This window comes from Delphinapterus leucas, chromosome 15, assembly GCF_059928025.1.
Source record: "Delphinapterus leucas isolate spDelLeu-1000000601 "Yukka" chromosome 15, BTC_Dleu_Yukka2, whole genome shotgun sequence".
In the NCBI taxonomy this organism is placed as follows: Eukaryota; Metazoa; Chordata; class Mammalia; order Artiodactyla; family Monodontidae; genus Delphinapterus; species Delphinapterus leucas.
The window spans coordinates 9,873,350-9,899,241 of NC_143143.1; the positions used below are offsets into that span (position 1 = coordinate 9,873,350).

General features: G+C 57.1%; 1 protein-coding gene across 4 annotated transcripts in view; it reads left to right on the forward strand.

Moving 5' to 3' along the window:
* The first annotated feature begins 241 nt into the window (after positions 1 to 241).
* CLIP2 (CAP-Gly domain containing linker protein 2) overlaps positions 242 to 25,892 on the forward strand; it is a 76,000-nt gene continuing 50,349 nt past the window's right edge. For all 4 annotated transcript variants that reach the window (XR_016387773.1, XM_089895783.1, XM_089895784.1 and 1 more), the window contains exons 1-2: positions 242 to 567; positions 19,317 to 19,507. Coding sequence is in view for 3 of the 4 variants with exons in the window: in XM_089895783.1 (XP_089751909.1) it covers positions 19,384 to 19,507 (124 nt within the window). In the remaining variant the exon portion in view is untranslated. The remainder of the gene's footprint in view (positions 568 to 19,316; positions 19,508 to 25,892) is intronic.

Here is a 25,892-nt window from a genome sequence, read left to right on the forward strand (position 1 = left end):
AGGTGCCCAGAGCTGAGGTAGGGGATGGCGCGCTTCGGACGCCCCACGATTGACTGCCGCTGGAAGCGGTGGACAAGGTTCCACTCCGTTTTCCGCCCGCCCGCCCCCTTGCGGCGTGGCGCCGCAGCCTGAGAAACGCGAGGCCGCGCGAGCGCGCGCCTGACCCCCGCCGCGCCAGGCCCCGCCCTCCCGCGCCCGCCCTAGCGCCGGCCCCTTTTGTTCCCTCCTGGAGCCCGGCCGCTCGCTCCGCTCCCCCTCAGCTCCGCTCCGCTCGGCCACCGGGAGCGCAGGCGGCGGCCGGGGCTGCCAGGGTCAGCGGCGGCCGGGGCTGCCAGGGTCAGCGCCTCCCGCCTTCCCGCCGCCGCCCGGCCGGCCGCACGCGCGACGCGAGGCCCGGGCCCGGAGCGCGAACGCAGAGCCCCGGGCGCCAGGAGGGGCTGCAGCCGGTGGGTAGCGGCGCGCGGGGAGGGGCTGCAGCATCCTCTGTCCCCGCGGCGCCCGGGCCGGGAGAGGAGGGGGCCGGGTGCCCGGCCACCCGCCGCTCAACCTGATGCTGGAAGGGCGAAGGTAGGAGCAGCCGGAGGGACCCCGAGGGAGGGGGCTCGATGGGCAACAAAGGACCGAGGGACGCGGGAGGCCGCGGTAGCCCCGGCCTGGTCCGAAGCGGGGCGGCCGGCCCGCAGGCATTTTCGGGGCGTGGGGGAGGTCTAAGGGTCGGGGGCTGGCGGGTGGGCGTGAGCGGGAGCTGGTCCTGGGTGCACCCCCAACTTCCCCGTCGCCTGTAGGCGAGGAGGGGGCGCTGCTGGTGTTGGCGGACCCTTCCCGGGCTGCGGGTCCTCTCGGTGAAGGCATCACCGGCACCCTCGGTGCCCCCAACAGGGCTTCGGCACATATACTGGGGAGCCGCCCGTTCCTCCTCCCAAGGGCAGCGCTGGGCGGCTGAACGAGCCGCGGGGCTCTGGGCTCACAGGCCCGGCGGAGGGGGGTGGGGTGAGGGTGGTGGTGGGGTGAGCCTGGTGGGCGCGGCTACGCAGCCCCAGGATCTGGGAGGACACGGAGCCCCCGCTCCGCTGGCCGGGGTCGCCTGGCCAATGCCCTTTGCACAACTTGGTTGAAGTGCATGGCGGAGGGGGTTAGGGGGAGACTGGGGTGGGGCGGCTTTCCGCAGGGGTGCCCCCCCCTTCAAGCTGGCGCTCGTGGCTGGTGAGGCAGCACATTTTCTGCCCTCCCCACAGGGAGGGGCCGTGGCCGCGCGGAGGATGCTTCGCTGGGTCTCCAGGGCCCGCCCGTTTGGGTCCTTCAGGCAGGGCCTGGGCGGGGCGGGTGCCCACTGGGCACTGCCATGCAAGTCCCAGCCCCACCCTGGATAGGAGGGGGCACCTTGTGGGGAGTCACACACCCGGCTGCGAATCCCCCAACCTCTGAGATGCCGCCTCTCCCTTCTGGGTGAGAAGTGGCAGTCCAATATTGGTGGGGGCTGCCCTCTGTCCTGTAAGATGCCCTGGGAGGCTAGTGGGGGTGGTGCTGGCTTAGGGTTGTGGGCAGAGGAGGGGGAGGGTGCAGGGAGTACCACGTGGGGCAAGACTCCCAACCAGTTGTAATGTAAACAATGAGCTCTTCATTCATCCAGCTGCTGTCACCTGGCCCTGCACTGCCAGGGGCTGACAGGTACACAGGACTGGGGCCTCGCTGCTCCCACGGAGCACAGCCCAGCAGCCTTTGATGGGTGCAGTGATGAGGGAGCTGGGAGCACAGAGGAGGGACGCCTGGACGGTGGGGTGGAGCAGGGAGCTTGATAGAGCTCACTGTAGAAGTTTGCTGTCAGGATGCCAAAGGGGGCTTGAGGGAGGGGAAAGAGCATTGGCAGGGGATAGGAGTCAGAAGAGGAGGCAGGAGGCCTGGTGGCTGGTGGCTGAGAGGAGCAGCAAAGGATTTGGGTGACTGGGGCATGAGGTTTAAGGCAAGGGAGGTTCTGTTGAGGGAAGGGATTGTTCTGTCCCTCCTACTTTCCCAGGTGGGGCTCCTTAGATGCCCTTCTGCATAAGCCCTGGAAGCACGGGCATCTGTAGTGCCTGGCCTGGGAGGGGTGTTGGGATACAGGCTCTGGGACAGGTGGAGGGGGTGGGACGGAGAGGAGTTTCAAAGGCAGAAGAGTCTGGCGGAGGAGACCTGGGGGGACCCTCAGCACACAGGACTGTGTACCCGTAAGCCCCCAGGTGCAGCCAGCAGGCTGGGAAGGAGGTGCCTGGAATTTGTATCCAGAGCCTGAAATGTCAAGGGGTGCCACCCACAGAGGCACTAATCCCTTTTCAGCATCTGCTGTCCACTCTGGCAATTAAGAGTTTGGATGCTGGAGCCTGACAGCCTGGGTTCAAAGCCCAGCCCTGCCACCTACTAGCTGTGTTACCTCAGACAAGTCACTATACCTCTCTCTGCCTCAATTTCCCCATCTATAAAATGAGGATACTTAAGGTATCTACCTTTTAGGGTTATTGAGAGAATTGAATGGATGGATGTGTGCAAAGTGTGTACTGTGAGGGAGAGAATGCCCGGTGTTAGTTGTCGCCGCTGTACTAGGTGGCCCTCCGGCCTCCACCCACACCCACGAGTGGCCCATCCCCTCCCCAGCTGTTTGTCCACTGTCAGGTAGTCCTGCCTTTAGCCCTGCCCAAGGCCCTGCTGTTTGCTTCAGTGCAGCCTCCTCCCTGGGCTGTTCTCTCTGCTCTGGTCCAGCCTCCCTTGGTGATGGGAAGGCCGCCATCCCCACAGCCCTGGCCATCCTTGCTCCTTCTGCTCTGGTCCACGATGTGGGGGACAGCTTTCTCTTGACCTTTCCTCCCTGGCCTTGCCACCCTAAAGATTGATCCTTCCCTCTTGATGCTGCCTACCCTACCTCTGCTTCAACACCCAGAGGAGAGAAGCTGCGTTCTTCACCCCTCCTGGTTCCCTGCTATCTTAGTCTGAGCTGTCCTAACAAAATACTAGGACTGGGTGGCTTATCAACAACACATTTATTTCTCACAGCTCTGGAGGCTGGAAGTCTGAGAGCAGCATGCCAGCATGGTTGAGTGAGGACTGTCTTCCAAGTCGCATTTGTATTTTTGTATCCTCACGTGGTGGAAGGGGCTCGGGAGCTCTCTGGGGGTCTCTTTTACAAGGGCACTAATCCCATTCATGAGGGATGCACCCTCATGACCTAATCACCCCCCAAAGGCCCCACCTCCTAATACTGTCTCCCTGGGGGGGGGTAGGATTTCAACCTATGAAGTGGGGTGAGGGGGGACACATTCAGACCAAAGCACCTGCCCGGTGGTCCTTGGGGAGAATGTCAGCCTTTGTATAGGTTAAAAAAACCAAACAAACCCAATGCATATTGAATGCTTACTCTGCCAGGAACTGTTTGAAGCTCTGAGTGCCTGTATTAGTTTGTGGATATCTTGATACCATTGCCTCCATTTTACGGATGAGGAAATCAAGATGTGGAGAGGTTTCCCTGTTTGCTCTCCACACATTTGTTAAACACCTATTGTGTGCTTGGGAGACCTGCTTCCTTCCCCCACCCCACCCACCTGCCTACCTGGTTCATTTTCCGAAAGCGAGGTTTTGGCGGTGCCTTCCTCAAACACCTCCACCTCATTGGCTCAAGTACAAAGTCCAGACACCCCCAGCTGGCTGTGCCCTGCCTTCCCAGCAAGGCTCTACCCAGACAGGCCTCACCTTTTATAAACTGACCAGTGACCCTGGCTTGATGGGCAGGCCTGGCCCTGAGCTGGAAGAGGGGGGAGGGCCCTGACACACGTCTTAGGATTTTGTCGCAGGGAACAGGAACCGCCTCCAATTAGGTTAAGTGAAAGGGGAGTTGAGAGGAAAGGAACTTTGCAGGAAACAGTTGCAGGCAGCCTGGCTCGGCCTGGCTCCCCCAGGACCCGGGAAGCTGGCAGGCAGCCCCTCCTCCGACTTTGCTCTCTCTGGACTGTGGTTTCATTTTCTCATCCTCTCCCAGTGCCTCTGTCCCTTCTCCTATCCCTGTAGGCTGCTCTCTCTGGATTGCCGGCATGGCCGCCCTGAATGGTGGCTTCGGCTTGAGGTCCCAGGACCACCCAGGGCACTCCCCTCAGTCTCTGGGCGCCTAAGAGCCGGATGGGCCCAGCCTGGGTGAGGGCACCCACCCCATCCCCTCCGCTGGTCGGGGCAGGCCACGTGGTCTCTGGGGCTGGGAGTGGAAGACAGTGCTGGGCACAGCTGGTACAGTGTCAGCTGCAGTTATGACGCGGGGTGTGTGCTGGGGGAGAAGGGGTGAGTGGTGGTCTCGCTGTCCCTGGCAGCCCACCGCAGGCCTCCCGCCCCCCCCGCCCCGCCCTGGGCTCAGGGGCAGAGGATGTGCTCTCCCTTCAGAGCCTGGGAACTGGTGTGGGGGGGTGGCGATTGCTGGCAGGGGGCCCCCCCGTCCCACCACTCCTTCCTCTGGGCTGTGCTACCAGGCGCACAGAAACAGTAACACAGAGCTCAAGTTTTCAGAGGAAACGCTTCAAAATGATAATGAAACATTACCCCTCTGAATAGAAAGTAGAGCATATCAGGTGGTTTTTATTAACAAGGCATAAATTTGGGGCCTCGTGCACTTACCGGCTTCCGTCTTCCCGGAGCAGCTCTGGCTCCATCCCTGGAACCTACCTATGACTCCAGCTGCAGCCCAGAGAGACAGACGCCCACTCCTCATTCACTTCCATCTGTGCCTTTTTGGCCTCTTCACCCTGAGAGGGGGGAATTTGAGGCTCACACCGAGGGCCTGGTTTTCTAATCTCTCCTCCCTAAGGGGGTGACCCTGTGGTGTCCAGGGCTGATCTGCTCCTGTTTGCACCCATCTCCTCCCCGGGGTGCCCCAGTCCTGCCCTCCAACCTGCAGCATCGAGGGTGATGGCTGGGGGGAAGCCAGCCCCTCGCTGTGGGGGGAACACAGTACACCTTAGTTTTGGACCCTGCCTTTGAGAAGCTTTTGCTGAATTAGGAAGACATCAGCCCACTTCCTGAAAGTGTAAACGACACCAGCATCTTTGAGGAACATTTTAAGGCCAGAGCAGAAGAGCCTCCCTGCCCAGTGGGGTCATTGCCCCGGGAGTGGTTCAAGTCCCAGCGAGGGTTGCTCGGGCAGGGCACCGGGTGTGTGGGAAGGCTGAGGAGACGGGGGAAAAGGACTGGGCTGCGTCCCGAAGGGTGGGTGGACTTGGGTAGGTAGGGAGTGCCTTCCATATGGGCACAGGGAGAGAAAAGGGAAGGAGAAGTTTGGGTGGCAGGGTGTCGAGTGTCCGGCGGCGGGGGAGGTTCCGCGTGGAGCCCACCATTTTTCCAAATCCACTGTGAAGTCAGGCATCTGGTTGTCGGACCCTGCGGTGAAGGAGGGAATGACGTTTGGTGTTTCCCGATTTGTTTTTTTTTTTGCTACCTTGTGCCCTGACCCCGCTCCTGCCGTTCCCTTTTCTGCTCTGCCGTAGACTGTGCCCTGCTTAACGTCATCTGCTTGTAAGTTCGCTCTGTCAGCTCCCATTCAGCTTCTTTCCCATTCAGCTGGGCACTGGGAACTCGGAGCAGAGGAGGGAAGGCATCTGAAAGGGTCTCGTGTCTTTGTCCGATTCCAGAAAGGACTTGAGGTGATTTACAAAGATAAATGCAGTATAACTGGATGAAAAAGTTGTGAGAAAATCAGAGCAAGGAGAAACCCTGGGTAGCAAACATCAGATGAAGCTGGAGGAGCTTCGGCACCTTCTATCGGCGGTAATTTGACTCTGAGCTTTCTAGCAGCCGGATCGAGGGGGATAAGGAGTTTGGAGTGTCTTCGCATTGTCACATTGTCTCGTGTAAGCCGCTGCTATATATAACATGAAAGCCTGAGTGAGGGGCAGCAGCTCCAGGGAGGGGCTGCACAGTGTGGTCCTGGTTCTGGGGTAGGGTCCCTGTGAACCAACGTCTAGAATGCGGGGGTGGGGTGGGGGGGTTGGAGGAAGGCAGCCACCTTCTGATCTTTCTAATTCTCCCCCTGGAGGGTCCTTACAAGCAGCTGTGGGAGCTGGGGCTGATGCTCACAGCCAGCCCCCTCCATGAGAGCCTAGTGGGCTCCAGGGCTGGGTGAGACCTCATGAGCCAGGAGCCAGAATGGTCCCTGCTGGAGAATCCCCATCCTGCTAGGAGGCCTCAGGGGCTGTGGTACAGGGGTGTGCAGAGAGCTCCGGACACACCCACTTGGCTCCAGGACTTGGCTAAGGGGCAGAAGAGGGGTGAACGCATTCCAGCAGAGCAGGCGATGGGCTGGGGTGTCATCAGGAGCAGTGAGAAGTTCAGAGAAGCTGGAATCAGGGTGCTGGGTGGGAGGGGTCCCAGGAAACAGGCCAGAGGCGAGTGGGGGCCAGGCCAGCTGGCAGAGGTGCTGTGAACCATGGCCTTGGCACCCAGGGCCGTGGGGCACCCTCATGACCTCCTGCTTAAATGTGTGCCCTTGTTCCTGCAACCCTGTGCCTGGAGGAGCGTTGGTTCCTGTTCTGAGGAAGTAAAGAGCAGTGGTTAAGAGCGTGAACTCCAGGACTTCCCTGGCGGCGCAGTGGTTAAGAATCCGCCTGCCAATGCAGGGGACACGGGTTCGAGCCCTGGTCAGGGAAGATCCCACATGCTGCCGAGCAACTAAGCCTGTGCACCACAGCTACTGAAGCCCACGTGCCTAGATCCCGCGCACCACAGCTACTGAAGCCCACGTGCCTAGAGCCCGTGCTCCACAACAGGGGAAGCCACCGCAATGAGAAGCCCGCACACCACAACTAAGAGTAGCCCCCACTCGCTGCAACTAGAGAAAGCCCATGCCCAGCACTGAAGACCCAACGCAGCCAAAAATAAAAATAAATTAGTAAATTAATTTAAAAAAAAATGTGAACTCTGTGGCCAGAGGGCCTGAGTTCGAATCCCACCTGCCGCTGCTCAGTTGTGTCATCCCGGGCAAGTGACTTGCCGGCTCTGGGCCTCAGTTTCCCTGTTACTAGAGCTCCCAACAGTACAGGGCTGCTGTGAAGACTGAACAGGTTAATATCTGTAAAGGGCTCCGACATGCCTGCAGCAGAACAAATGTTACTGGTCTGGGAATTCCTTGGGCTGAAACAGCTTGGCAGGGGATAGAGCCTCCTCCCCTCTGAACCGCCACACCCAGCACACCGCACAGGTTCAGAGTCAGGCGCAGTGAAGAGCACTGCTGCAGTGGACTAGCCCTGGGGGCGTGGGGCAGGGCTCAGCAGGTTCTGGTTAATGTTACTGACAGTAATAATTGCTGTGCAAGCTCATGAGAGCCTCTCAGGGCAGCAGGAACCCACTCTGAGAGCAGGCCTCAGTCTCTACTTGATTCCCTCCAGAGACAGGGAGCTCACTACTTGATTCTTTGCTTGTTGGATCCACTGGTGAGCACTGGCTCTGTGTCGGGTATGCTCAGTGCTGGGATTCAGAAGAATGTGAGTTAATCCTCTCTGTCCATTCCAAAGATAGCTCCAAGCCGACCGGTGAGTGTGGCCATGGGGTGTGACAAGCCATGGGGTGGCCTCCAAGTCAACGTGGGAAGGATGATGGAGGCAGAGGAGTGTATTTAATTCATTCATGTATTCCTTAGACATCTTTTGAGCTTCATTCATGTATTCCTTAGACATCTTTTGAGCTTCATTCATGTATTCCTTAGACATCTTTTGAGCTTCATTCATGTATTCCTTAGACATCTTTTGAGCTTCATTCATGTATTCCTTAGACATCTTTTGAGCTTCTCTATGTGCTGGGCGCTGTCCTAGGTACCGCGAGTCCTGAAACCAACAAGATATGCAAAGAACCTGCCCTTTAAAGCTGCTCTCAGTGAGAGAGTCTAGGGATTATGCCAGCGAATGAGAGGAAGGGTATTCTAGCAGAGGGAACAGCGTGTGCAAAGGCCTGGAGATGTGACAGTGTGCATGGGGTGGCGGTGGCACTCCGCCAGAATTTGGTGGCTGGGGAGCATTAAGGTGGGGAGTGCCTTTCTGGAAGCAATAAAAGAAAACACTGACTTTGAGAGCTTGTTAGCGACTGACCTCACCCCTGGGACCACCAAGTTCTGCCCCTCCTCCCCCCTTCTTTCCCCAGCAGCCCTGGCTGGCCCTGCTGGTAACCATGGCCCCCTGCCTGGTTCATCCCTTCTCCAGGCCACCCAAGCGTGACCCCCTTCCCTGATTTCTAGCACCATTAATACATTTTGCCTGCCTTTGAGCTTCTTTTTTTTTTTTTTTTTTTTTTTTTTTGCGGTATGCGGACCTCTCACTGCTGCGGCCTCTCCCGTTATGGAGCACAGGCTCCGGATGCACAGGCTCAGCGGCCATGGCTCACGGGCCCAGCCGCTCCGCAGTATGTGGGATCCTCCCAGACCGGGGCACGAACCCGCGTCCCCTGCATCGGCAGGCGGACTCTCAACCACTGCGCCACCAGGGAAGCCCTGAAGTTCCTTTTAAATGGAAGCATAAGGGCACACTCTGAGCACCTTCGCATCTGCCTTCTTTCACTCAGGATTCACAAGGTTCATACGTATTGTGGTTGTACTGATAGTTTGTGCATTCTCATTGCTGTGCTTTATTCCGTTGTGTGAATAAGCCACCAGGTATTTACTCATTCTGATGGAGGGGTAATTTGGGTTATTTTCAGTTCGGGAGTATTAGGAATAGTCCATATCTTTTGGTGCATGTATGTGCACTTTTCTGTGGTGGCATAGCTAGGAGTGGGATCGCTGGGTCATGCTCAGCTTTAGTGTGTAATGCCAGACTGTCTTCCACATTGCTTACACCAATTTCCACTCCTACTAGCAGTGCCTGAGCGTTCTCGATATTCCACATCCTCACCAACGCTTGGTGTGGTCCGTGTTTCATTTTATACATTCCGGAGGATGTAGTGTTGGCATGATGGCTAATGAAGGTGAACATCTTTTCACCTGTTTATTGGTCTTTTGATTACCCACTCCCCCCCCCTTTTTTTTTTTTTGGTGAAGTGCCTGTTCAAGTCTTCTGCTGATTTTTCTAACTCGATTTTTGGAGTTATTTCCATATTCTGAATAGGAATCCTTTGTACAATACAGGAATTACAAATTCTTTCTCTCCCTCCCCACCCACCCCCACTGGTATCATTTGATGCAAGGAAGCTCTAAATATTGTCCAGTTTATCCATCTTTTCCCTTATTTTCAACACTTCCTGGGTTGAAATCTTTGCCTGCTCCAGCGTTAAGGCAGATCTTCTTTCATGTCCACTTCTGAAAACTGTATTGTTTTACCTTTCACATTTAGATCTTCTGTCCATCTGGAGTTGATTGTTGTGTACGATGTGAAGTAAGTGTATTAGTTTCCTGTGGCTACTCTAACAAATGACCACAGATTTAGTGGTTTAAAACAACATAAATGTATTATCTTACACTTCTGGAGGTCAGAAGTCTGAAATGGATCTCACCAGGCAAAAAGCAGGATGTCAGCAGGACTGCGTTCCTTCTAGAGGTTCTAAGGAAAAATCTGTTTCTAGAAGCCTTTTCCAGCTTCTAGAGGCCTCCCGCATGGTTTGGCTGTTGGCCCCTGCCTCCATCCTCAAAGCCAGCAATGTTGGACCGGGTCCTTTGCAGGCTGCCATCTCTTTGCTTCTCTGTCTCCTGCCACCCCCCTTCCACGTATAAGGACCCTTGTGATTACATTGAGTCTGCCTGGATCATTCAGAATAATCTTCTTCTGTCTGGTCAGCTGATTAGCAACTGTTCTTTCTGCAACCTTAATTCCCTTTTGCCACATAAACTGACATGTTCACAAGTACTGGGGATGGGGCCATTACTCTGCCAGCTGCAGAAGGGAGCATGATTTTTTTCCCACGTGGCTGTCCGTTTGATCCAACACCACTTATTGTAAAGACTCTCCTTTGCTCAGGGGTAATTTTTAGTTGCGTGTGCAAATTCCACCCCGACAGGCTGGGTTGGGGAGGAGAACCCAGGAGATGGGGGTGACTTTCCTGCAGCTGCCCTGGCCTGGATGTGTTGGATGGGGCTGCCATGGAAACCAGAAGTGAAGGAGGCAGTAGTGAAAGATGACTGGGTCAGCATCCTGGCCCGGAAGGCAGGATACCAGAGCCCGTTCCTTCCTGTTCCCCTGATCGCTGGGTGACCTCAGCAGGCCCCTCCCCTCCTTGGGCCTCTGACTCTGTCTGGTCTCAGGGCCCTTCTTGGCCAGCACAAGTTTTCTTCATTTGGGCAGCTGACTCTCACTGTCCTGTTTGCTTCACTCCTGTGCCCTGGGCCTCAGTTTTCCCATTCTGTGAAATGGGAATAAAGGTGGGTCAGGGGGCAACTTGAGGTGTGTTGTTCCCCAGCCCTTCTTTTTGGGCCTGATGGGGGAGCCCATCCAGCAGAGCCAGGGTGATGCCTGCCCAGTATCCTGGGCCGGTAGCAGGAGGGCTACAGATGTCCAGTTGCTTGGGCCGTGGGTGGCCACACAGCCAGGAGTGGGTTCTGGGGCCATGGCTGTGCCCTGGTTCTGAGCATGCCAACTGTGCGTGCATGCGTGTGTGTAAGACAGGGAAGTATGTTGACGTTCCTTCCCCTCCCTAGACCTGACACAGCCCTGACCCTTTTTTTCTTTTTTTTTTGGCTGCCCCACATGGCTTATGGAATCTTAGTTCCCCGACCAGGGATTGAACCCTGGCCCTCGGCAGTGAGAGTGCGGAGCCCTAACCAATTCCCAGCCCTGATCCCCTTTGCCAGGAGACAGGATCTGAACTCCAAGCTCGAGGGGAGGATGGCCACACCCCAGTGTGTCCAGCTCAGGTAGGACTGACAGGGTGGCCCTTCCCAGGGCTCTGCAGTCACCCCGGGGGTGGGCAGGACACGGAAGATACCAACTGACTTTACAAAGTAAGAACCGCAGCCCTGAGCTCAGAGGCCGTGAGGATGGTAGGATGGTTGAGTGTGTGGCACTGGATGCCAGCCTTCCGGCCTCAACCCCTGCTTGTCTCCCCCCGGCAGGTGCCAGGGAAGCGGGGAGTCGACGGGCTCTTAGGTCGGTCTGTCCTTCCCCGCTCAGCCCCGTGGGTGCCCCTGCACCCCATGTCCGAGCTGCTGGCATGCATGCCCTGCCGTCTTCCCAGCGTCATCCTCCCTCCCCATCCTTGAAGCCATATCAGCTGGTGTGGCCTGGGTTCCTGCCCCGGCCCTGCTGTGAGGCTTGGCTGGGTCCCTTCCCCACGCTGGTTCTGGATGGCCGCCAGGCCCCTGGGTACTCCCAGGGTGACTCGGGGCCCCAAGCCGGGCCCACCACCACCACATTCTTCCTGGGGTCTCCCGTCCCATCTCCCGCTGCTGGCCGGCCCCTGTGTGAATGTTGGGCTCACACAGCCCGCCCCGCGGCCTCACTGACCGGGGGGAGAGCAGGGGTGGGTGGGGGGCTGGGGCGCGGGCAGACAGGCGCCGTCTCCTCCGCTCTCCCAGGCCTGAGGGGCAGCTGGTGTGAGCTGGCAGGACTCGCGGGGGGCAGTGGGGGGGGCTGTCCCAGATCTGCTCTGCTCTGTGCTTGCACATGGGGATTCTCGCTTCACCACTGGGTGAAATTCCCTGAACCTCAGTCGCATGCGAACAAAATGGGCCTCTTTTCCAAGCAGGGTGGGACAAGCAGTGGGTGCCGCCTGGGCTGAGGCTCATGGGGACGTTGGTCACACTCACCCTTGGGGCCCCTGCTGGATATGGGGGTTGGGGTAGCACTGGGTTTCTAGTGCAGGCGGGAGTGTTGGGATGCCCCGTGGGGCAGCTGGGGGGGCCCACGCCACGCCCACATAGGGGCCTGCCTTTGGGAGCCTGGCGGTCAGCACCCGTGGGGTTCACTCTGTTTGGGGCCTGTCCCCCATTCCTCTTGCTGGGTGTGCATGGGGAGGGGAGGAACTGTTTCCTCTCCCCGTCCCCTGGTGTCTGTCTTTAAATTTTTTTTACTTAAAAAATGTTCTGAAATATTTGAGGCACTCGAAAAGAATAGACAGGGCACAGTGAACTCCCACGTACAGCCTGCAGGGCTTGAGCAAATCTCGGGACTTCCCTGGCGCTCCAGCGGTCGAGACTCCGCGCTTCCAGTGCAGGGGGTGCAGGTTTGATCCCTTCCCTGGTTGGGGAGCTAGGATCCCACGTTGCCATTCAGCATGGCCTACAAGAAAAAGAAGAGGAGGAGGAAGAAGCAAATCTTACAAATAGAAACGAAGCCCCAGTTGCCCAACCCCGGCCCCGTTCCCATCCCCCAAACTGCATTTCTTGGCTGTCGCGTGGGATGCTGTGGATAAGCGCCGTGTAGGCACCTCCAGGACCCTCGGCCAGGGTCCCCGGCCGAGTCTCCACTGCACCTGCACTGTTCCCCCAGGCTGTGCCTGCCCTTCGCCCAGCCCTTGGCCCACCTGCCCTTTCCCGGAGGCCTTTCTAGCAACTTGGTATCACCTGGCTTTTTGACTTTTCGCCCATCTGATTGGGTGGGAAAAGGGATCTCCTTGCAGCGTGGATTTGCATTTCCCTGCTGACTGGGGAGGCCCAGCTGCTCTCCAGCCTAACAACATCCTCTCCTCGAAAGCTGGCCCGGCTGTCATCAGGGTGCTCTCAGGTCGGTGCCCTCTGCTCCCTTTCTTCTCTGCCTCCAGCCCCATATACTACACACCAGGTGGGTGCCCCAGGCCTCAGTCACTTCACACCCAGCCTGTCCCCAGATGAGCTCCCCACCCTGGCCCCTTCCTGCTCCCAGGTCCCTCCAGGTGTTGAGAGGTTCTCCTGCCTTCTGCCGTCCTCAGCCCTGCCTCCCCCCCACCTCCTCCCACCTGCCCTCCTCCACCAGTACTTGTCACCTGCTCGGCATCTGTCCCCACTCTGTTCCCTCCAGCCCCAGCCTCCGTCTCAGCTCAGGCCTCGTGGAGTCCCTGTCTGTCACGGCACCCCGTCATCCTCATTAGCTCCCAGAGGTTTTGCCGAAATGCTCATCCGATCTGCAGATCCTTTGCCTGATGCCCTCCGTGGCTCATCATCGCCTCAGCCTGATGCCTGGGCATGATTGGGAGACCCCCTCCCCCCGCCTGGTGTCCCTTTTAGTCTCTGGATACCCACCCCCTGCACATTTTAGGCAGTCTAAATCCTTAGCTGTTTGGTTGACCTGGCAGAGCGGAGTCTGTGCCCTGCAGTATCCCCACCTTGGACCCAGTCCCCCACCCCGTGCGCCTCCCACCACCTGCTTCGCCCCGTGGCACTGCTGTGGTCTGGAGCCTTTGGGCCTGCAGTGAGGGGGCAGGGGCCACACTAAGTCCATCTCTGGCTGCCATGTGGCCTGGCACAAGGAGGTGGGGGGAGCATGGGCACCCCGACTGCTGGGACCCCTGGGGTGGGCAGGAGGAGCCCCCCCCCCCCCCCGAGCGCTGTGTCTGCTGGGCAGCAAGAGAGCCCAGGGTGTGGCTCTTGGCCGAGGTCTCTGAGCTGAGGTCTGGTCCTGGGAGCCTGCTTCCTGGTGCCCGCCTCCCATGCCCTCTGGGCGACGCTGGCACAAGGACATGGGCTTTCCACTGCCCTAGTTGGCATCTTTCCCCCTTCTGTCGGGGCCGCACCCTGGGCCGCTGATTGGTGGAAAGTTCCTGGGCCTCATCCCCCGCCCCCGAAGCTGCAGCCCGCCACCCCCAGGGCGGCTGAAATGGAAACCCTGAAACGCAGCCCGGGTTTGTCTTTGGTAAATGGTAATTGAGGGCGGCACAAAGGGGGCCTGTTGGTCTGAACGCCACCCGCCCTTGCTCGCCTCTCCCACACCCGCCTCGTCGGGGCCCCGGCTCCTGGGGGAGGCAGGGTGTGCATCCCGGGCCTTTGGAGAACGTAATAGAGACCAGATCGTAGTGATGCTGCCCTTTCCACACAGCCTGTGCGCCGGGCACAGAGGGACATTCGTGGGGCTGTCTCATGGACTCGCTCATTTGTGCTCCCCACACAGCAGCAGTGCTTTCCCCCCCATTTTACAGGTGATGACACTGAGGCTCGTGCTGAGCCAGGGTCCCACAGCCACTCGTGGTGGGTCTAGGGTTTGGACTCCATGAGACTGAAATCTACTTCCTCCCAGGCCTCCCCCATCGGCTGCAGTGTGGCCAGAGGCCAACTTATCCCCACGTCCCAGCTTTTTCCAAGAAACCCTTCTCTTCCTCTGTCCCACAAGCAGGGCTGAGTCATAAAGGGGCCTCCTCCCCCTCTTCCTGTTCACCATTCTTCTCTCCATCTCCCCTTCCCTGTGTTCCCCCAGCACCGGAGGCCTGCGCGGGGGCAGGGGTGGGACTGGGGTGGGCCAAGTAATGCAACCTTGGTTCTTCTCTCTCCCACCAGCTCCTCTGGTCTCCTTTGCCCGTGAGGCACGTGGGTGCTCTCCCCAGAGGCCAGGGGTCTCACAAATGTTATTCCAGGCCTGGGCCAGGCAGTGTAGTGAGGCGGAGGGCTAGACCTGGGTCTGGCTCCAGCCCAGCTGCTGAGCCATGTGTGACTTTGGGCTTGACCCCGCACTTTCTTGAACATCGGATGTTCCTCCTGTAAGGTGACCACCGCCTCATCAGGGCGTAAGGCCCGGCACACGATAGGTTCCTCACGCTGGACGCTGCTGGGTCATCAGGGTCTGGGAGGGTAGGAGGGTGACTGTGAGAGCCTCCAGAAGCCTCCCGTGGGAACAATGTCCCTGGGGATTTGTGGCCTTGAAGGCCTTTGTCCTCTGGGCCGTAGCACGTGTGCTCTCATACGGGGTTTCCGAATCACAAGCTCTGTGCCGGGCGCCATGCTGGGGCTGGGTTCTCAGAGAGGAGATGGTGGCCCCACCTGGGGTTACCTGTGGGCTCCCAGAAGGCATGATGAAGGCAGGAGAATGGTATCCTCTCTCCTTGGCTCAGTGTGTGATCCTGAGGTCTCTGGGTCATAGGTCCTGGGAGACTTCCTGGAGGAGGAGGCATCGAGCTAAGTGTTCCATATGTGGTTGGAATAGGTGAAGTGAAGCAGGTGGAAGAAAAGGCACAGGCAGAGTCTGGGAGGTGGGAGACAGTCAGGCGAGTGGTAAGGAAATGCAGGGTCATCGGCAGCAAGGCTGGTTGGGGAGCCTCCAATGCCGGACACAGTTATGACGCCTGGTCCCTGTCTCAGAGGGCATGTGGGCTAGTGAGGAGTCTAGACCAGCTGCATGAAAAGCTGTGGTGTCAGACGGCCAGCTGGGCTGATCACTACAAGCCACTCAGTCCTGAGGGCTGGGCCCTGAGGAGGTGAGGGGGGCCTCCCGGGCCTCTCATCCCCATAAGCCAGCATCATTCATCCATTCAGGTGTTTTCCTGAGCACCTGTAGGCACCAGGCAGCCCATCAGTGCTGACGATACCACAGTAAACAGACTCAAGTCTTTTCCTTGTGCAGCAGAGAAAAACAAAGCCAGGGAGGGCTGGAGAGGGGTTGTAATCTTCGAAGGGGACGTTGGAGCAGATCATTGGAGGAGATGAGCAACACACTGGATATTTGAAGGAAAAGCATTCCAGGCAGAGGGAACAGCATGTGCAAAGGCCCTGAGGCTGGAGTGTGCTTAGTGTGAGCTAGTGTGGCTGGAGTGGAGTGGGTGAGGGAGGGCCTTGAAGCCCATCGCACTACTAGGGGGAGCCTTCAGGGATTTCTTTTTTTGTTTTTTTTTTTGGCTGCGTTGGGTCTTCATTGCTGCACGCAGGCTTTCTCTAGTTGTGGCGAGCGGGGGCTTCTCATTGTGGTGGCTTCTCTTGCTGTGGAGTGCGGGCTTCAGTAGTGTGGCACGCGGGCTCTAGAGCACAGGCTCAGTAGTTGTGGCGCATAGGCTTAGTTGGCTCCGCAGCATGTGGGATCTTCCCGGACCAGGGCTCGAACCCGTGTGACCTTCATTGGCAGGGGGATTCTTAACCACTGCGCCACCAGGGAAGCCCAGGGATTTCATTTTTTACAGAATTTTTTTTTTTAAGTTGAGATATAATTTACACATTATTAAATCTATCCATTTTAAGTGTACAGTTTGATGACTTTTAGTATAAACATACAGGTGTGTAGCCATCACCACAATCCAGTGTTAGAACATTTCTACCACCCAGAAAGTTCTCTCATGCCTGTTTGAAGTCAGTCCCTGCTCTCAACCCCTGGCAACCGCCGATCTGCTTTCTGTGTCTATAGTTTTGAAATTTCAAATAAGTGGAATCAAACTATATGTAGTCTTTTGGGTCTGGTTTCTTTCACTTAGTATAATGATTTTGGAGGTTCATCCATATTGTTGCAAATATCAACAGTTGGGTTCTGCATTTGCAGATATGGAGGGCTGACTGCACTATACCATTTTATATGAAGGACTTGGGCATCCTCGGATTTGGGTAACCTCAGGGATCCTGAACCAATTCCCCAAGGATACCAAGGGACAACTGTGTACTATTGTCTAGATGAACTTTGTGTTTATATATTCACCAGTTGATGGACATTTGGGTTGATTCCATGTTTTGGCTATTGTGAATAAGGTCACTATGAACATTTTTTTTTTTTTTTAACAAATGATTGTATGGTTATATGCTTTTATTTCGCTTGGGTGATTGGTTGGGTCATATGGTAGGTATATATTTAACTTTTTTTTTTTAAAGATGTTGGGGGTAGGAGTTTATTAATTAATTTATTTTTGCTGTGTTGCATCTTTGTTTCTGTGCGAGGGCTTTCTCTAGTTGTGGCAAGTGGGGGCCACTCTTCATCACGGTGTGCGGGCCTCTCACTATGGCGGCTTCTCTTGCTGCGGAGCACAGGCTCCAGACGCACGGGCTCAGTAGTTGTGGCTCACGGGCCTAGTTGCTCCGCGGCACGTGGGATCCTCCCAGACCAGGGCTTGAACCCGTGTCCCCTGCATTAGCAGGCAGATTCTCAACCACTGCGCCACCAGGGAAGCCCCTATATTTAACTTTTTAAGCAACTGCCAAACTGGTTTCCAGTGGGGTTGCACCGGTTTTCATTTCCACCAACAATCTGTCCTGATTACTCGACATCCTGATCAGCACTTGATATTGTCGGTTTTTCTGATTTTAGCTGTCCTGATCTGCGTGAAGTGGTATCGCATTGTGGTTTTGATCCACATTGCCCTTGTGACTAATGATGTAGGTCATCTCTTCATGTGCTTATTGCTGTTTATGTATCTTCATTGGTGAAATGGGTATTCAAATCTTTTGTTCATTTTTTTATTAGGTCTTATTAGTAAGTTGTAAGGGTTCTTCATATGTTGGTGAATAAATGACCTTTATTAGATATATGATTTGTAGCTTGACCCAAGCCTGACAGCGAGTGACTCCTGGGCCCCAGAATTCCTGGGGTGTCAGGGAGTTGGTCAGGGGATTAGAATGTTGGATTTGGCGGACTCTGGGGGGCAGGCCGAGGCTGGCATACCTCATACACCCATCAGCTCACCTGGGCATGTAGGTGCCACTACTTTGTACCTTGCAGGAACTCATTTTCCTTTGCTCTTATGTCTAACCACCCTGTGTGAGGAGCTGATCCTTCCCATGGCTATGCCAGGACGGTAATAGTGTTGTTGGCTCATCCTGCTGGCTTGGGAGCCTTTCTGGGGACACATATTCCTGCTGTGAGCATTGTGGGTTGGCTTCTGTATTAGTCAGAACTTCTTTGGTTGCAAGTGACAGTGTCCCTCAAAGAGAATTAGGCAAAAAGACATAACAATGCCTGTGTGTATCAGGATTTGTTGGCTGATGTAAGTGAAGGGCTCAAGTGACCAGCTTCAGGTTCAGCTGGATCCAGGCCCTCCAAATCCTGGGACTTAGCTCTGCTTTCTCTGTGTTGGCATTGTTCCCTGGCAGTCTCTTCTATGTAGTAATCCTGCAGCTCCTGGCTTTCATCCCACACCTAGACAGCCCCAGAACAAGAAGAGCACCTTTTCCTAAAGGTTCCAGCCAGAGTCCAGGCCCTGATGCTCCTTGGGTCACATGATCTTCCTTCAGCTAACCATGGGGCTCTGGCCAGGCCTGGGTCATGTGTCCACTCTAGGTGTGGGATTGGGGGTCAGCTCATGTAAGTCATATGGCTCAAGAATGGAGAAAAGGGTTCTCTAAAAAGGAATAATATTCTGTGACCATGAGTGGGATAAGGATACGGCTGGACGGGCGAAGGGTGCGGCATCCCCTACTGCATGAGTTTAATGTCCAGAAGGCACTAATGTCCCCTGTTCCCGAGGTCCTGAGGGGGTGATGCTTTCTCCCAAAATCCTCTGTCCGTCTGCTGTGCTCTGCATCCCCTCTCCCCACTGGACAGTGTGCTCCCCTAGGTGGAGGACGCATCCTGCCTGCGGCTCTGGGGCAGGACAGGGCCTGGCCTATGGTGAGCCCTACATGAATACCTAGTAGAAGAGAGGGTGTGCACACAAGACAGTGGGGGAGTAGGGGATGTGGGCCTGTCCTTTCTGCCTCTCCCCCAACTCCCCTGCAGCCAGTCCCATCTTTCTGTCACCTGGTACCCTGAGCTGATCACCATGGAGATTGGGGGCTTCCCCTCTCAGGAATCCCCTTTGTCAAACACTAGTGCCCTATTGGCCATATGCATCGCATCTTTCTCTGCTTAGTCATGAAAGCAGGGAGCTGTAATTGCGGGAGGGCAGGCTGAGGGCACGGCAAGTCCGTCCTGGCAGGGGGTTGAGGCAGGTGTAAGCTCCTCTGTGTGTGTGTCCCTGCACCTGGGGTGGAGTGGGTGAGTGCTGGATGGTGAACCCAAAGCTGGCGTATGGCCTGTGTGGTGAGGCTGGTTGATTAAACTAGATGTTGCTTTGTCCAGCCTGCATTGAGGGATGTGAGCCGTTGGCTGGTCCTAGAGGGTCTGGGGGCCACTGGAGAGTGACCCACTGGGTTGCCCATGCATGTCAGAATCTGCTGGCCAGTGCTGTGTGGTGAGAGCTACATTCAGCTGTTGGTGGCCGTGCTGAGCTGCACGGTCCTGCTAAGGGGCTGCTGGGGTTAATACAGCCTGTGCGGCAGACCCCTGAGCCGGCTTCCTCCCGATTTTCACCTCCTGGGTCCCGGATGTAAGACAGAGTGTGTGCCCGACCCAGAGTCTGGCGGACTGGAACACGTATCCTGGCAGCGCCACCGCCATGCTGGGCCCACGCCTGCAGCCACTTCCCTGTACCTCGGTTTCCCTATCTAGAAAATGGGGATGACCATGGTCCCTGCCTCACGGGGCCAGGGGTGCTTTGCCACCTGGTGACGTTGTGATGTGATCCCTCCTGTTCTCTGCCCACAGGTGAGTGACAATGGCGGAGAGCACGTGACCTGCACAGACCCTTCTCTGCCCACCGAGTGGCACCACCATGCAGAAGCCCAGCGGCCTGAAGCCCCCCGGCCGCGGGGGGAAGCACTCAAGCCCCATGGGCCGGACGTCCACTGGATCAACCTCGGCCTCTGCCACTGTGACGGCCACTGGCTCCAAGGAAGGTGCGCAGGGCCAAGGGTGGAGCGGGGGTGGGTAGTGGTTCTTCCGGAAGAGCCAAGGGAACTTGGGCTGCTCCCTGACCAGCCTGGAGGCCAGCAGTTCCCAGAAGTTCTTCTTGATGTCTGACCACATCCCTTTGAAAATTAACGGGCAGGGACACATGCTTTATGTGCAATTGTTCCTTTTCACGCTCCTCCAAATTTGGGAGGCAGTACCACTGTTGGCTTCCCTTAGGGATGAGGAAATGGAGGCCCAGGGAGGCATGGCAACTTGCCCACGTCACTCAGCCTGGGAAACACAGCCCGATTCAAACTCCAGCCTCTGCCAGCCTCCCTGCCCCCACTCATTCCCCTTCCAGGGTCTGAAATGATCCCCATCTTCCCATCAGCTTTCTTGTCTACCACCCAGACCTATGCCCTTTGAGCTTTACTTGTGTAACCTGTAGTCCTCCTGCTGGTGGGCAGAGGGTTCCTGGCAGGGCAGGGATAAGGCCAGGTGCTCGGGCTGGATGCACCAGCTCTGAAGGCAGATGGGTTGAGGACAGCTGTTAGTTATTGGCTTTTTCTAGTGATAAAAAGTAAGAGAGTCCACTCTGTAATATTTGGAAAGTTTGATGTAGGGGTAAAATTGCCTATAATCTTCCCTAGAGGTAACTATTACTATTTTGGTTTATATCCTTTCACTTTTTTTTTTAATATATATCTTTGCAATCATGCTGCATATACAACTTGAAAATCTGCTTTTTTATTTTTTTATAAATTTATTTATTTTATTTTTGGCTGCATTGGGTCTTCTTTGCTGCACGCGGGCTTCCCTCTGGTTGCGTCGAGCGGGGGCTACTCTTGGTTGCGGTGCACGGGCTTCTCATTGCGGTGGCTTCTCTTGTTGCGGAGCTCGGGCTCTAGGTGCGCGGGCTTCAGTAGTTGTGGCACGTGGGCTCAGTAGTTGTGGCTCACGGGCTGTAGAGCGCCGGCTCAGTAGCTGTGGCACATGGGCTTAGTTGCTTCCCGGCATGTGGGATCTTCCCGGACCAGGGCTTGAACCCGTGTCGCCTGCACTGGCAGGTGGATTCTTAACCACTGCGTCACCAGGGAGGCCCTCTTATTTTTCACTTTGGTAAATAATGCTGTGATGAACATCTTTGGCACAAATTCCCACTTTGACGACACTCCAGCCAGCAGGGTAAGACAGGGTCCATCTCATCTGATTGGCATAGAAGTTTGGAGAGGCAAAACCAGTCACAGACCAGACTGGGCAATCTGGGCCCTGGGTAGGGTCAAGTGAAGTTTGAGCCAAAGGCACGGGCAGTTGACAGAACCAGGTCCCTGGGGAAGCCAGACAGCTAGCATGGAAAGGTGAGGAAGATGTGTCATGTGGCCCGTGGACTGCCCTGCCTGGTACAGGCTCGTGTGGAGGCCCAGACAACCCCTTTGAAGGTGGCAAATCCTCCTTTCCTCATTTCTGAGCCTCAGAAGAACCTAGGCGGGGGGGAAAAAGCAAGGGGAAAAGGCTGTTCCAGGTGAGGGAACAAGTAACAGAAGGACCCTGAGGCAGGAATGGATTGTTTGTTAAAAAAGAGAAAGAAGACAGGTCTGGGTAAAGAGGAGTGTGAAATGAGGTTGGGGAGGGTGGCAGAGGCAGGTGGTGAAGGGCAGGGGGACTGGGTTTGTTTTAAGTGTGATGGAAGCTGTTGGTGGATGTTAGCAAAGGTCGCCTGGTGGTGTTGGCATTCCTCAGGCCACCAGGCAGAGGGCGGGTTGCGGGGGTTAAGAGCGGGGCTGGGGAGACTGGTGAGGAGGCATGTGGTCACCCGGGTGAAGATGTTTGTACTCACTTCCAGGGCTGTGGAGGTGAAGGGGCTGACCACAATGGGTGGCTGCAGGGAAGGCTTCCTGGAGGAAGTGTGAGTAAGCTCATCCTTAAGGAAGGAGGGAGTGTAAGTGTGGAGGAGGAGGACGATGTGGGGCCTGGAGACAGAGCATGGGCAGAGGCACCAAGTGGGCCTAGTGGTCTAGAGCGGGTGGGAGTTGCATATCCCACTGGCTGGAGAAGGGCTCCAGCCAGGCTTGGCCCTGACCCTCTTCTCCACTGGAGAGAGCCCCTAGCACCTTCTGGATTCTTTCCTCATTGCCTCCTCTCTGATCCAGAGGGCCTGAGTTCTGGCTCTGATCCAGCTCTGATGTCCCTCCTGTGTGACCTTGGAAGCATTACTTAACCTCTCTGAGCCACAAATGGGATAATGTCATTTCTCTCAGGGAATCAAGTGAGTTAATAAATGAGAAGTGCCTGCAGGCACAAGACTCATTAAAGAGTAATTTCTTTTCCTTTCATCCCTCCATAATCTCATTACAGAAAAATTTGAGTGATAAAAGAAGGAACTCCCATTACATTACAGAAAAATTTGAGTGATAAAAGAAGGAACTCCCATTACCCCTCCATTTAACCTAATCACAGCCACCACTGTGACATATTCCTTCTGGTCTTTTTTCCTGTTCACATGTTGTTGTTTCAAGCAGTTAAGTCATGGGTTGTATCCAGACTTGCATCCTACTGCTTCACATTTGATTGCGTTCTATGCGAAGTGCCCCCCGCCCCCGTGCTATGGCAGTGTCCTCTTTGCCATCATTTTGAATGGCTACATCCTGGTCTCTCGAGGGAAGGGGAATGGACCACACTGTGTGGCCTGCTGATTGCCTCCTGGTCACACCGCACGGTGGTCTGGGGGCCGCTGAGGGTGGGGCCTGGGTGGTCTGACTCTGCCTGGACCCCAACCCCGCAGGGCTGTTCCCGTGCCAGGAGAGGAGGTGCCGCTCCATGAATGCCCGATTGATCACAGAGACACGCCCCCTGCCGAGGGACGCGGTGGCGGCAAAAGGCTGCAGCTGCGGTTGGTGCCGCCCTCCTTCCCGCTCTGACACCTGCTGCCTTTGCAGGTCAGAGAGAGACAGACCCCCGGGCTGGGGGAGGGAGCAGAGAGCCGGGAGCAGTTGGCCAGGGCAGTGGAGCCCTGTGACAGGGGAAGGGAGGTTTCTGCGGCCCAGAGCTGCTTTCGTCCCTGCTCCAGGTCTCATAACAGGAGTCCCAGCAGAGGCGGGATGTGTGGCAGCAGCAGGGGAGGACGGTGGCCCCATTCCTGGCCCACAGGCTCCCTCACCCACCCCATGGAACTGGCCATCAGCTGTCCGAAGTGCTGGAGGTGCCCACCCCCATGGGAGGCTGGGAGGCTGGGACTCCGGAGGTGGGTGCTGGAGCACCAAGAGAGGGTCTGGCAGAGGCTGGAGCCTGGTGGTGGCTGGAGGGGGGCAGTTGCTCTGGGAATCGGGGCAGTGGCAGCCTCCCAAAGCATGAGCTCAGCCTCCGGGCAGAGGATCTGCCAAGGGTCAGGCCTGGGCTGATGCCTCCGCCCCGCCCGGCCTTTGTCGGTTCCCAGAGCCGCAGGACCAGAGGGGCCGTGGGAGGGGGTCTCTTATACCAGGAGGTGGCCCAGAGGTGGTCAAAGCAGGTGCAGGGGAAGGCGGTCTGGGACCCACCAGTGGGCCAAAACCTGGGTGGGGCCTCTAGGTCAGGGGCAGCCCAGCCAGATGGGATGGACCCCCTGGAGGCTGCTTCAGATCAGGCAGTTGGGGCGGGGGAGGGGGTCCTCGCTCAGGAGGTGACACTGGCATGAAGATCTTAGTGACAAGCAGGAACCCGCAAGGTCAGGGAAAGGGCATCCAGGCAGAGGCAGTAGTGGCTACAAAAGTCCTGAGTCTTGAGACCTCTAAGGACGGGGATGGATGGAGAGCGGCTTGAGAGGCCTGGGGAGGGTTGTGAATGGGCCGGGGCAGGAGAGGCGACCGGAAGGGAGTTGGGGAGCTGTGACCCAGGCCGCCTGGGGGTTGGGAGCCTACCCTGGGCCTGAGGAAGATGTGGGGGGAGCTCAGGTCTCCGGGCTGGTGGCCCAAGATGCTGCTGGGGTTAGGCCTTCCATTTGGGTCAGGAGCAGCTGCCGGTGGCCGGGCAGGTCCAACACTGTTGGGCAGTCGTAGGAACCACGGCAGGCTGTGCATAGGAGCCCTTAGTCCTTCCCGGGGTCTGCTTCTGAGCCTCAGGTGGGGGCAGGCCAGGCTAGGCCGTGGGTGTCCCTCTTGGGACAAGAAGGGCTGGCCGCAGGGACCTGGGGAGGGCTCTAGGGACAGGGACAGACCATAGGCCACTGTGAGGTCCCTCTGCCCTTGCCCCCCACTGGGGCAGGAGGACCCTTGGAGGACCTCTCCCACCCCTTGCCCTGTGGTCCAGCCCCAGAGATTTCCCATCTAGGAGGGACAGCGTTTGACACTTGTGTGTCACAAGCCGGCCCTGCAGCAGGTGTCTTATCACATTTCTTTCTCATTAACAACTGAGTGAGAGAACTGCTCTTCTGTCCATTTGAAAGATGACAGAACTGAGGCTTGGAGGTCTCAGCTGAGTTGCTCAGAGTTACAGGGCCAGAGGGTAGCAGGGCTGGGCTTGGTCTAAAGCTGGTTCAGGCTGCTGGTACCTACGGCCCCCGGGTTGAGGCAGCTGCGGTGGCTGGACTCGAGTCTACTCCTACACCCTGCTCAGGCACCGGCTAGATGGGCGGGCTTGGAGGAGCCATCCGTTCTCGTTAGGTTGGTCACGGCTATCCCCCAGTGTGCCTGTGGCCTTTGCACACGTGGGGGACCCAGGACACAGGAGGTCGAGGACGCGTGTGCATGGGCGTCCCCCTCAGAAAAGCAGCGGGCCACTTGGGGCAGGGTCCGCTTCCTATATGTTGATCTCCCCCAAGGGGCCCAGAGCTTTGAAGTTCTGGCTTATTGAGCTGGGGCCCGGGTGCTCCCACACCCTGTGGGTGCTCCAGACATGGGAGCCAGCCTGACGTGCCCGGGGTGGGGTGTCCCACAGAGCTTCACAGCTGGCCTCTAGTCCTAGACACTGACCCCACTCCATTCCACCCCCGGAGGTTTGTGTCTTTCACCTTGATCCCCATGCTCCCTACGAGGGTAGGTGGCTTCATCCCCGTTTTAACTGACCTGTGCCAGATGCTGCGCAAACCTGGGCAGAACCGGACCAGCTGCCAGCCCTTGCTCCTGCAGAGCTAGCCCTGGCTCCAGGCGGCACTCACTCCCTTCAAGGTCAGCTCTCCTGCTCTCCTCCCCTGACCACATCCTAAACTTTTTAATGGCATCAGGATGGGGAAAGCCAAGCTGAGCTTTTCTGTGGCTGGGCTGCGGATGGGCGGGGGGCAGGGCAGCCTCCTAATGTTCCTGACGACGCCCAGAATCGATCGGGAATGGGGGCGGGGGGGGGAGCTGGGGGGAGCAGGAGCCCAGCTGCCAGCGCCCGCCCGCCTGCCTGCCGTGGCTGGCGTGGCTGTAGCAGGGCTTCTCCATGGGAAGCTGGCTCTGCTCCTTCCAGGGTAAGCCTCCCGCATCTTTTTCTCCCTGGGGCCTCAGCTGAGTCTGCTGGGTAGGGGCTCTTTCCCCCTGGTTTGGGAGTAAAGGGAACAGAAGGGGGCTTCTGAGTTCCCTTTGGCTCAGGAAGGACGCTGAGCAATCCTTGGGACTGGGGCCCGCCCCGGTACGGCCTGGTAGAGGGTCCCTTCTGCAGGGATGGATGGCTGGAGACGGCGTAGCAGGGGAGATGCCGGGCCTGTGGTGGCCACAGGGGGCGGGCCCTGCCTTGGTCAGAGTGGGTTGGGAGGGGTCTTTCCAGAGACCATATGGGCGGGGCGCTGTCAAGGGACTGACTGGAGGGTGGACCGGGCTGGGGGGCTCACGGTGGGAAAGCTGGCGCCCTTGAGGAATGCTCTAGAGACCCCATCCCTTCCTTTGGACCTCGATGTTGAGTCCCTGCCAGGAGAGCCGGGATCTTAGAGCAGAAAGCTGCTTTGGGGTTTATGGGGCATTTATGTATGTTGCATTGGGGCCACCAAGGAGGGGAGGTCAGGGTCGTGGCCAGGGTATATTTCAGCCCCATTTTGGGGCCCCGGGGATGGAGAGGGGGTCTGTGTGGACCCCACCTCCCAGGGCTTGTCTTTTGGGTGGGGTGCAGACATGTACCCTGGCAGCCTGGGTGGCAGGCTGTGCCAATCAGGGAATAATGGAGTTCCGTGGGGTGGCAGTGCCAGTGAGGGGTGGTGGAGCTGGCCTGATGGGCAGGCAGGGTTTCCTTAGGCGACACAGAGAAAAAAATGCTATAATTTTAGGCCAGAGTGACCGTGTACTGCCTGAGACGGCCCTAGTTTATGCTTGTGGTCTTGGCATGATACTATATTAATAGCACCTCTTTTCTCTCCACCGTGTCTAGTTTTGGATTATAAATTATGTAGTCACCTTATTTATAGCCCTTCCTAAGTCATCACACTGCTCATTTGCACATTAAAGG